The sequence below is a fragment of the Passer domesticus genome, unplaced genomic scaffold (assembly GCF_036417665.1).
Source record: "Passer domesticus isolate bPasDom1 unplaced genomic scaffold, bPasDom1.hap1 HAP1_SCAFFOLD_332, whole genome shotgun sequence".
In the NCBI taxonomy this organism is placed as follows: domain Eukaryota; kingdom Metazoa; phylum Chordata; class Aves; order Passeriformes; family Passeridae; genus Passer; species Passer domesticus.
Genome location: NW_026990111.1, coordinates 1 through 11,268, shown reverse-complemented (window position 1 = coordinate 11,268; position 11,268 = coordinate 1). Strand labels below are relative to the sequence as shown.

The following is an 11,268-nucleotide window of genomic DNA, read 5'->3' as shown; positions in this document are numbered from 1 at the left end:
GCGGGGGGCGCGGCGCCGCGAGCGCGAGCGGGAGCGGGAGCGGGATCGGGAGCGGCGCGAGGAGGATGAGGATGGAGGGGGAGGGGCGGAGCGTTTCGGGGGAGGGGGCGGGGAGGGGGCGGGGCTGGGGGCGGGGCTCACGGGCGGCGGCTCCGCGGCGGCGACGCCGGGGGACGGCGCCGGGGACGGCGGCGCGAGCGGCTCCGGCTGCGGCTCCTGCCGGGAGAGGGACGGGGAAGAGACAGCTGTCAATCGAGCGGGAAGCCCCTCCCCCCCGAGTCCCCCAGGCCCCGCCCCCCCGGCGCTCACCTGCGGCGGGGGAGGGGGCGGCGGAGGCAGGTGAGGCCGAAGGCGGCGGCGGCGCCGGCTCCTCTTCCTCGCGGCGCTGCTGCGCCGGCGCCGGGGTCGGGGTCGGGGCCGCGGCGCTGCGGGACCTGCGGGGGCGGGGGGAGGGGCGTGGGTGGGGGGAGGGGCGCTGGGGGGAGGGGTTTGAGTGCGGGGGAGGGGTGGGGGGAGGGGCTCACCTGCTGCGGGAGGAGCCCGAGGAGGAGGAGGAGCCGGCCGGGGAGGAAGAGCGCTCCGGCTTCTGCGATTGGCTGGTGGAGCTGCGGGGGGAGGGGCGGCACAGGTCAGGTGGGGGAGGGGTTATTAGTGGGGGAGGGGAGAGGGGGCGGGGCTTACCGCTTGCGCTTCTTCTCCTTGGCCTTGTGCTTGGCCTTGGGGCTGGGCGAGCTGGGGGAGGGGCGGTGATGTCAGCAGGGAGGCCACGCCCACCCTGAGACCACGCCCACCCCCTCAGCTGCCCCTCCCCCTCCTTACCGGTGCTTTCGCTTCTTGGCCTCGGATTCAGACCTGGGGGGAGGGGAAATGGGCGGGGTTTAGCGAGGCCACGCCCCCTTTGTAGCACAATTTATGTCCTGAAGCCACGCCCCTCCTCATCTTGGCCACGCCCATTTTTAGCCTAGCACGCGGGTGCTGCCCCCTGGTGGCCGCGCCCCCGTGTGGTTTGGCCACGCCCCCTGGGCTGGCAGGCCACGCCCCCCGGCTGCCAGGCCACGCCCCCTCACCTGTGCTTCTTCTTCTTGCTCTTCTTCCTCTCCCCGGAGCGGCTGGCGGACCTGGGGGAGGGGAGACCCGAAATCCCCAAAATTCCACCCAAAATTCCACCCGAAATCCTCAAACATCCCCAAATTCCACCCCAAATTCCTCAAATCCCACCCAAAATCCCCAAAATTCCACCCAGAATTCACCCAAAATCTCCAAAATTCCACCCAAAATCCTCAAAAATCCCCAAATCCCACGTAAAACCCCCAAAATTCCACCCAAAATCCACCTGAAATTCCAAAATTCCACCCAAAATTCTGTATATTCCACCTCCAAATCTGCCCAAATTCCCCCCAAAACCCCCAAAATCCACCCCAACTTCCCAAAATTCCCCCAAATTTCCCAGAATTCCCCAAATTTCCCCCACAATTCCCACATTTCCTCAAAATTTCCCCCAAACCTCCCAAATTTTCCCCAAAATTTCCCCCAAATTTTCCCCAAAATTTCCCCCAAAATTTCCCCCAAAATTCCCAACATTTCCCCAAAAATTCCCAAATTTCCCCCAGAATTCAGCCCAGAATTCCCAAATTTCCCCCAAAAGTCCCAAATTTCCCCCAAATTTCCACCAAAATTCCCAAATTTCCCCCACAATCCTCAAAATTCACCACAAAATTCCCAAAATTTCCTCCAAAATTCCCAAATTTCCCAAAATTCACCCCAAAATTCCCCAAATTTTCCCCAAAATTCCCAAATTTTTCCCAAAATCCCCAAATTCCCCCAAAATTTCCTCCAAAACTCCCCAAATTCCCCCCAAAATTCCCAAAATTTCCTCCAAAATTCCCAAATTCCCCCCAAAATCCCCAAATTTCCCCCAAATTCCCCAAAATTCCCCCAGAATTCCCAAATTTCCCCCAAAATTCACCCCAAAATTCCCCAAATTTCCCCCAAAACTCCCCAAATTCCCCCCAAAATTCCCAAAATTTCACCCAGAATTCCCAAAATTTCACGTAAAATTCCCAAATTTCCCCCAAAATTCCCCCCAAATCCCCAAATTTCCCCCAAAACCCCCAAAATTCCCATTTTTCCCCCAAATTTCCCCCACCTGCCCCGATCCTTCTTCTTCTTCTTCTTCTTCTGCTTGGGGGACGGCGAGCGCGAGCTCGACTCCTCGGGGGCAGCGCTGGGGACACAAAATTCGGGGCATTTTGGGGAAATTTGGGGAGATTTGGGGGATTTTGGGGTTTTTAGGGGGAATTTTGGGGGGATTTTAGGGGGGTTTGGGGGAGGTTTGGGGGAATTTTGGGGTTTTTAGAGAGATTTTTTTGGGTTTTGGGGTTTTTTTAGGGAGGTTTGGGGGTTTTTAGAGAGATTTTTGGGGGATTTGAGCAGATTTTGGGAGATTTTTGGGGAAATTTGGGGGTTTCAGGGGGGATTTGGGGGGATTTTAGGGGGGTTTGGGGGAATTTTGGGGTTTTTAGAGAGTTTTTTTTGGGTTCTGGGGGGATTTGTGAGCAGATTTTGGAAGATTTCTGGGAGATTTTGGGGAGGTTTGGGGGGGATTTGGGTTGATTTTGGGGTTTTTAGGGGGATTTTAGGGATTTTGGGGTTTTTAGAGAGATTTTTTGGGGGGTTTGAGTAGATTTTGGGAGATTTTTAGGGAAATTTGGGGGTTTTTGGGGGGATTTGGGGCAGTTTGAGGTTTTTAGGAGGAATTTTGGGGGGATTTTAGGGGGGTTTTTGGGGAGGTTTGGAGTTTTAAGAGATTTTTTGGGGGGATTTGAGTGGATTTTGGGAGATTTTTAGGCGATTTTGGGGAAATTCGGGAGATTTGAGGCTTTTGGGGGAATTTTGGGGTTTTTTTTTAAAGAGATTTTTGGGGGTTTTGGGGAAATTTGGGGGAGTTTGGGGTTTTTAGGGGGGATTTTGGGGGGTTTTGGGGAGGTTTGGGCTTTTTTAGAGAGATTTTTTTTGGGTTTTGGAGGATTTGAGCAGATTTTGGGAGATTTTTGGGGAAATTTGGGGATTTTGGGGGGATTTGGGGGATTTTGGGGTTTTTAGGGGGAATTTTGGGAGGACTTTAGGGGGGTTTTAGGGATTTTGGGGTTTTTAGAGAGATTTGTTGGGGGGCTTTGAGTAGATTTTGGGAGATTTTTGGGGGATTTGAGGGATTTTTGGGGGAATTTGGGCATTTTTGGGAATTTTGGGGGATCTCAGGGGGGTTTTTGGGAAGATTGGGGTTTTTAGAGAGACTTTTTGGGGGGCTTTGAGCAGATTTTGGGAGATTTTTGGGGGATTTTTGGGGGGTTTTGGGGTACCTGGGGACTTGGGGGGTGAATTTTTTGCCATTTTTTTTTGCAATTTTTGTCCTTTTTTTGGCAGATTTCGGGGATTTTTTGGGGTAAATTTTGTGGGATTTTTTTGAGTTTTTCTCCCCACATTTTTGGGGTGCTTTCCCGTGTTTCTGGGGTACCTGGGGGGCTCGGAGGGGCTCCTTGGGATGAATATTTTGCGTTTTTTTGGGGTAAATTTTTCAGGATTTTTGGCATTTTTTGGGGTAAATTTTTGGCATTTTTTGGGGTAAATTTTTGGGGATTTTTTTCTGTTTCCCGTGACATTTTTGGGGTGTTTCCCTGTGTTTTGGGGTACCTGGGGGGCTCGGAGGGGCTCCTTGGGATGAATTTATTGGGGTATTTTGGGGTAAATTTTTCGGGATTTTTGCATTTTTTGGGGTAAATTTTTGGGGATTTTTTTGATTTTTTCCCCCACATTTTTGGGGTGTTTCCCTGTGGTTTTGGGGTACCTGGGGGGCTCAGGGGCTCCGGGGAGGACTCTTTGGGGTGAATTTCTTGCCATTTTTTTTTGCAATTTTTGTCCTTTTTTTGTCAGATCTCGGGGATTTTTTGGGGTAAATTTTTGGCGTTTTTTGGGGTAAATTTTTGGGGATTTTTTTGATTTTTTCCCCCCCATTTTTGGGTGTTTCCCGTGGTTTTGGGGTACCTGGGGGGCTCTGAGTGGGGCTCCTTGAGGTGAATTTTTTTCCTTTTTTTTTTGCAATTTTTGTCCTTTTTTTGGCAGATTTTGGGTATTTTTGGGTAAATTTTTGGGGATTTTTTTTGAGTTTTTCTCCCCACATTTTTGGGGTGCTTTCCCATGTTCCTGGGGTACCTGGGGGGCTCGGGAGGGGCTCCTTGGGATGAATTTATTGAGGTTTTTTGGGGTAAATTTTTTGGGACTTTTAGCATTTTCTGGGGTAAATTTTTGGGATTTTTTTGATTTTTTCTCCCCACATTTTTGGGGTGTTTCCCTGTGTTTTGGGGTACCTGGGGGGCTCGGGACGAGCTCCTTGGGATGAATTCATTGAGGTTTTTAGGGTAAATTTTTCAGGATTTTTGGCATTTTTTGGGGTAAATTTTTGGCGTTTTTTGGGGTAATTTTTGGGGATTTTTTCTGTGTTTCCCGTGACATTTTTGGGGTGTTTCCCCGTGGTTGTGGGGTACCTGGGGGGCTCGGGGGGCTCGGGGGGCCCCTCCCTGGCCCTGCGGGCGGGGTCGAAGGCGCTGCCGTCCACGTAGGAGTCGCTGATGCCGAAGGCGGCGCGCAGCCGCTCGTTCTTGCGCTCGTTAGCCTCGGCCAGCTGGTGCGTCTCCGTGCCCCTAATTAGCGTAATTAATTAATCCCAACGGTCACAGACACCAGCCAGCCAATAAACTCCCCGCTTCCATGCAAATCCCTTCCAAAATTTTTTTTTTCCCTCAAAAAATGGGGTTTTTTTGCTTAAAATGCACAAAAAGTTCTCTTTATTTTCTCAAAAAATGTGTGGGTTTTTTGCCTAAAATGCAAAAAAAAAATTCTCTTTTTTCCCTCAAAAAATGGGGTTTTTTTGCCTAAAATGCCAAAAAAATTCTCTTTTTTCGCTCAAAAACATGGGGTTTTTTTGCTTAAGACATCCAGAAAATTCTCTTATTTCCCATCAAAAAAATGGGGTTTTTTGGCTTAAAATGCACAAAAAGTTCTCTTTATTTTCTCAAAAAATGTGTGGTCTTTTGCCTAAAATGCCAAAAAAAATTTCTCTTTTTTCCCCAAAAAAGGGGGTTTTTTTGCCTAAAATGTCCAAAAAAATTGTTTTTTCCCTCAAAAAATGGGGGTTTTTTTGCTTAAGACATCCAGAAAATTCTCTTTTTTCCCTCAAAAACATGGTGTTTTTTTTGCTTAAGACGTTCAGAAAATTCTCTTTTTTCCCTCAAAAAAAAGGGGTTTTTTGCCTAAAATGCTCAAAAAATTCTCTTTTTTTCCCTCAAAAAATGGGTTTTTTTTTTGCTTAAAATGCACAAGAAGTTCTCTTTATTCTCTCAAAAAATGTGTGGTTTTTTGCCTAAAATGCCAAAAAAATTCTCTCTTTTCCCTCAGAAAATTTGGGGTCTTTTTGCCTAAGACGCCCACAAAATTCTCTTTTTTCCACTCAAAAACTGCGGTTTTTTTGCCTAAAATGCCAAAAAATTCTCTTTTTTCGCTCAAAAATTGGGGTTTTTTTTGCCTAAAATGCCAAAAAAAATTCTCTTTTTTCCCTCAAAAAATGGGGTTTTTTTTGCTTAAGACGTCCAGAAAATTCTCTTTTTTCCCTCAAAAATATGGAGGTTTTTTTGCCTAAAATGCCCCAAATATTCTCTTTTTCCCCTCAAAAATTGGGGTTTTTTTGCCTAAAATGCCAAAAAATTCTTTTTTCCCTCAAAAAATTGGGGTTTTTTTGCCTAAAATGTCCAAAGAATCCCTTTTTTCCCCCCCAAACCTCCTCCCAATCACCCAGAGCTCGTTAAGGAGCGGCTAATTAAGGTAATTAACGAGCTCACCTGGCTAAGAACCCCAAAATAACCCCAATTTCCACTCAGATCACCCCAAAAATCCCATTTTTCCCCCCCAAAAATCCCTTTTTCCCCCCCCAAACCCCCTCCCAATCACCCGGAGCTCGTTAAGGAGCGGCTAATTAAGGTAATGAAGGTAATTAGGAGTCTCTAGTGGCTATGAACAACCCCAAAATAACCCCAATTTCCACTCAGATCACCCCAAAAATCCCATTTTTCCCCCCCAAAAATCCCTTTTTTCCCCCCCCAAACCCCCTCCCAATCACCCGGAGCTCGTTAAGGAGCGGCTAATTAAGCTAATTAATGAACTCACCTGGCTACTAACAACCCAAAAAAACCCCAATTTCCACTCAGATCACCCCAAAAATCCCATTTTTCCCCCCCAAAAATCCCTTTTTTCCCCCCAAACCCCCTCCAATCACCCGGAGCTCGTTAAGGAGCGGCTAATTAAGGTAATGAAGGTAATTAGGAGTCTCTGGTGGCTATGAACAATCCCAAAATAACCCCAATTTCCACTCAGATCACCCCAAAAATCCCATTTTTCCCCCCCAAAAATCCCTTTTTTCCCCCCCCAAACCCCCTCCCAATCACCCGGAGCTCGTTAAGGAGCGGCTAATTAAGGTAATGAAGGTAATTAGGAGTCTCTAGTGGCTATGAACAACCCCAAAATAACCCAATTTCCACTCAGATCACCCCAAAAAATCCCATTTTTCCCCCCCAAAAAATCCCTTTTTTCCCCCCCAAACCCCCTCCCAATCACCCGGAGCTCGTTAAGGAGCGGCTAATTAAGCTAATTAATGAGCTCACCTGGCTACTAACAACCCAAAATAACCCAAATTTCCACTCAGATCACCCCAAAAATCCCATTTCTCCTCACAAAAATCCATTTTCCCCCCCCAAACCCCTCCCAATCACCCGGAGCTCGTTAAGGAGCAGCTAATTAAGGCAATTAAGATAATTAATGACCTCACCTGGCTACTAACAACCCAAAAAAACCCCAATTTCTGCTCAAATCACCCCAAAAATCCCATTTCCCCCCCCCCCAAAAATCCATTTTTTCCCCCCCCAAACCCCTCCCAATCACCCGGAGCTCGTTAAGGAGCGGCTAATTAAGCTAATTAATGAGCTCACCTGGCTACTAACAATCCCAAAATAACCCCAATTTCCACTCAGATCACCCCAAAAATCCCATTTTTCCCCCCCAAAAATCCCTTTTTTCCCCCCCAAAGCCCTTCCCAATCACCCGGAGCTCGTTAAGGAGCGGCTAATTAAGGTAATGAAGGTAATTAGGAGTCTCTGGTGGCTATGAACAACCCCAAAATAACCCCAATTTCCACTCAGATCACCCCAAAAATCCCATTTTTCCCCCCCAAAAATCCCTTTTTTCCCCCCCAAAGCCCCTCCCAATCACCCGGAGCTCGTTAAGGAGCGGCTAATTAAGATAATTAATGACCTCACCTGGCTACTAACAATCCCAAAATAACCCCAATTTCCGCTCAGATCACCCCAAAAATCCCATTTTTCCCCCCCAAAAATCCCTTTTTTCCCCCCCAAAGCCCTTCCCAATCACCCGGAGCTCGTTAAGGCGCGGCTAATTAAGGTAATGAAGGTAATTAGGAGTCTCTGGTGGCTATGAACAATCCCAAAATAACCCCAATTTCCACTCAGATCACCCCAAAAATCCCATTTCTCCTCACAAAAATCCCTTTTTTCTCCCCCAAACCCCCTCCCAATCACCCGGAGCTCGTTAAGGAGCAGCTAATTAAGGCAATTAAGATAATTAATGACCTCACCTGGCTACTAACAACCCAAAAAAACCCCAATTTCTGCTCAAATCACCCCAAAAATCCCATTTTTCCCCCCCAAAAATCCCTTTTTTCCCCCCCAAACCCCCTCCCAATCACCCGGAGCTCGTTAAGGAGCGGCTAATTAAGGTAATGAAGGTAATTAGGAGTCTCTGGTGGCTATGAACAATCCCAAAATAACCCCAATTTCCACTCAGATCACCCCAAAAATCCCATTTCTCCTCACAAAAATCCCTTTTTTCTCCCCCAAACCCCCTCCCAATCACCCCGAGGTCGTTAAGGAGCAGCTAATTAAGGCAATTAAGATAATTAATGACCTCACCTGGCTACTAACAACCCAAAATAACCCAAATTTCCACTCAGATCACCCCAAAAATCCCATTTTTCCCCCCCAAAAATCCCTTTTTCCCCCCCAAAGCCCCTCCCAATCACCCGGAGCTCGTTAAGGAGCGGCTAATTAAGGCAATTAAGCTAATGAGGGGTGTCTCACGTGGGTTTCTGCTCGGGCTCGCCGGGCCCCTCGTCCTTCTCCAGCAGCATGGTGCGGAACGTGGCCACCTTGGCCTCGATCTCCTCGGCCGAGTAGCTGCACAAAGGGGGGGGTGAATTTGGGGAGGGGGCTGGGGGGGTTTGGGGGAAATTTGGGGATTTTGGGGGGGATTGAGGGGGTTTAAGGGGGATTTTGGGGGTTTAAAGAGGATTTTTGGGGTTTAAAGGGGATTTTTGGGGGGGTTTTAAGGGGGATTTTGGGGTTTGAAAGGGAAAATGGGGGGGGGTCAGGAGGGACCCTGAATTTGGGGAGGGGGCCTGGGGGGGATTTGGGGGGATTTTTGGGGTTTAGAGGGGATTTTTGGGGGGTTTAATGGGGTTTTTGGGGTTTAAGGGGGATTTTGGGGGGGGGGGGAAATGGGGGGTCAGGGGGGGCCTGAATTTGGGGAGGGGGCCTGAGGGGTCTGGGGGGGATTTGGGGGAAATTTGGGGGGATTTGGGGAATTTAGGGGGATTCCAGGAGGATTTTTGGGGTCTAAAGGGGAATTTTTGGGGTTTAAAGAGAGATTTGGGGGGGTTTGAGGGGGGAAAATGGGGGGTCAGGGGGGACCCCGAATTTGGGGAGGGGGCCTGAGGGGATTTGGGGGGAAATTTGGGGGGATTTTGGGGGGATTTAAGGAGGATTTTTGGGGTTTAAAGGGGATTTTTGGGGTCTAAAGAAGAATTTGGGGGGTTTAAAGGGGATTTTTGGTGTTTAAAGGGGAATTTTTGGGGTTTGAGGGGGAAAATGGGGGATCAGGAGGGACCCCGAATTTGGGGAGGGGGCCTGAAGGGCCTGGGGGGGATTTGGGGGAAATTTGGGGGGGATTGAGGGGGTCTAAAGGGGAATTTTTGGGGTTTAAAGGGGAATTTTGGGGCTTAAAGAGGAATTTTTGGGGTTTAAAGGGGATTTTTGGGGTCTAAAGGAGAATTTTTGGGGTTTAAGAGGGAATTTTTGGGGTCTGAGGGGAAAATTGGGAGGGACCCCGAATTTGGGGAGGGGTCCTGAGGGGCTTGGGGGGACTGAAGGGGAATTTGGGGGGTTTAAAGGGAATTTGGGGGCGTTGAAGAGGGTTTTTGGGGGTGTTTGGGACTATTTTGGGGCTGTTTTGGGGTATTTTAGGTCGGTTTTTTTTCCACAATATTTTGAGCCATTTTTGGGGCTATTTTTGACCATTTCAGGTTGATTTTTTTTACTGTATTTTAATGAAATTCGGGGCAAATTTTTTGGTATTTAGGCTTTTTTTCCCCAGGGTATTTTGGGGTTTTTTGGGATATTTTTAAATCCATTTTTGAGTGGTTTGGGCTCTTTTTGGGCTCGTTCTCGCTGGGTATTTTTGGGCTGTTTGGAGCCATTTTTGGGACCATTTTTGGGTATTTTGGGCTCTTTTTCCCAGCAATTTTCACAATGATTTTTCCCATTTTTGGGGCATTTCTCAGGTATTTGGGGCTTGCTTTTTTTTGGGTAGTTTGGGGCTATTTTTGGGTAATTTTGGCTCTTTCTCCCAGGCTATTTTGGGGCTGTTTTGGCCCATTTTGGGGGCGTTTGTCAGGTATTTGGGGCTTCCTTTTTTGGGTAGTTTGGGGTTATTTTTGGGGCTATTTTGGGGTATTTTTGGCTCTTTTTCTCAGGCTATTTTGGGGCTGTTTTTCCCCATTTTTGGGGCGTTTTCCCCAATTTTTTAACTCACCCCTGCTCCTCCATGAGCTCGGCCAGCTCCAGCCATTCCACAGGTTATTCTGGGGTTATTTTTGGGGAATTTTGGGTCCTTTTCTCCAAGCTATTTTGCTAGGATTTTTGGGGCTATTTTGGGGTATTTTTGGCCCTTTTTTCCAGGGAATTTTGGGGCTTTTTAGGGCTGTTCTTTGAGACCATTTTTGGCCCTTTCTCCCAGGGTATTTTGGGGTTGTTTGGGGCCACTTTTGGGGCGTTTTTCCCGGTTTTGAACTCACCCCTGCTCCTCCATGAGCTCGGCCAGCTCCAGCCATTTCATGGATTATTTTTGGGTTCATTTGGGGTTATTTTAGTGAATTCTGGGCTGTTTTCTCCAAGCTATTTTACTACTACTTTTGGGGCTGGTTTGGGGTATTTTTGGGGATGTTTTTATGTGTTTTAGGCTCTTTTTTCCAGGGTATTTTGGGCGTGTTTGGGGCTGTTCTTTGAGACCATTTTTGTCTATTTTTGGCCCTTTCTCCCAGGGTATTTTGGGGTTGTTTGGGGCCATTTTTGGGGCGTTTTCCCCGGTTTTGAGCTCACCCCTGTTCCTCCATGAGCTCGGCCAGCTCCAGCCATTCCACAGGTTATTCTGGGGTTATTTTTGGGGAATTTTGGATCCTTTTCTCCAAGCTATTTTGCTAGTATTTTTGGGGCTATTTTGGGGTATTTTTGGCCCTTTTTTCCAGGGAATTTTGGGGCTTTTTAGGGCTGTTCTTTGAGACCATTTTTGGCCCTTTCTCCCAGGGCATTTTGGGGTTGTTTGGGGCCATTTTTGGGGCGTTTTCCCCGGTTTTGAGCTCACCCCTGTTCCTCCATGAGCTCGGCCAGCTCCAGGCATTTCAGCTCCACCCTCCTCTTGCGCTGGTGGTCGAGGATGTCGGCGTTGGGCTTCTTGGCCAGGGCGGCCTCCAGGCGCCTCAGCTCCTCCTCGCCGGGGGGGGGGGTCCCCGCCCGCCCCCCCTTTCTTGGGCCGCAGGGCCGAGAGGTTGCGCTGGACGTAGCCGTTGGTGCCGCTGCCCCGCGGCGTCGGCAGCCCGATCCCATTGTACATCCCGGCTGGGAACGGGGGAGTCAGGGCCCCCCACATCCCCCTGATCCTACAGCCCCACATCCCTGAAATCCCCCTGATCCCATAGCCCCAAATGCCCCCGATCCCATTGTACATCCCGGCTGGGAACGGGGGAGTCAGGGCCCCCCACATCCCCCTGATCCCTGACCCCAAATCCCTGAAACCCCTGAGCCCCAAATCCCTGAAACCCCTGAGCCCCAAATCCCCCCGTTCCCATTGTACATCCCGGCTGGGAACGGGGGAGTC

At 48.9% G+C, this 11,268-nt stretch overlaps 1 protein-coding gene across 1 annotated transcript; it reads right to left on the bottom strand.

Moving 5' to 3' along the window:
* Positions 1 to 11,019, bottom strand: LOC135292394 (serine/arginine repetitive matrix protein 2-like). Its single transcript, XM_064406604.1, is given in 10 exon segments — positions 1 to 216; positions 525 to 605; positions 682 to 732; positions 820 to 852; positions 1,068 to 1,118; positions 2,147 to 2,224; positions 4,542 to 4,697; positions 8,199 to 8,294; positions 10,756 to 10,922; positions 10,924 to 11,019. Coding segments are annotated over 10 exon segments (873 nt in total). The 5' UTR covers positions 11,005 to 11,019; the 3' UTR covers positions 1 to 137.
* Positions 11,020 to 11,268: the final 249 nt, after the last annotated feature.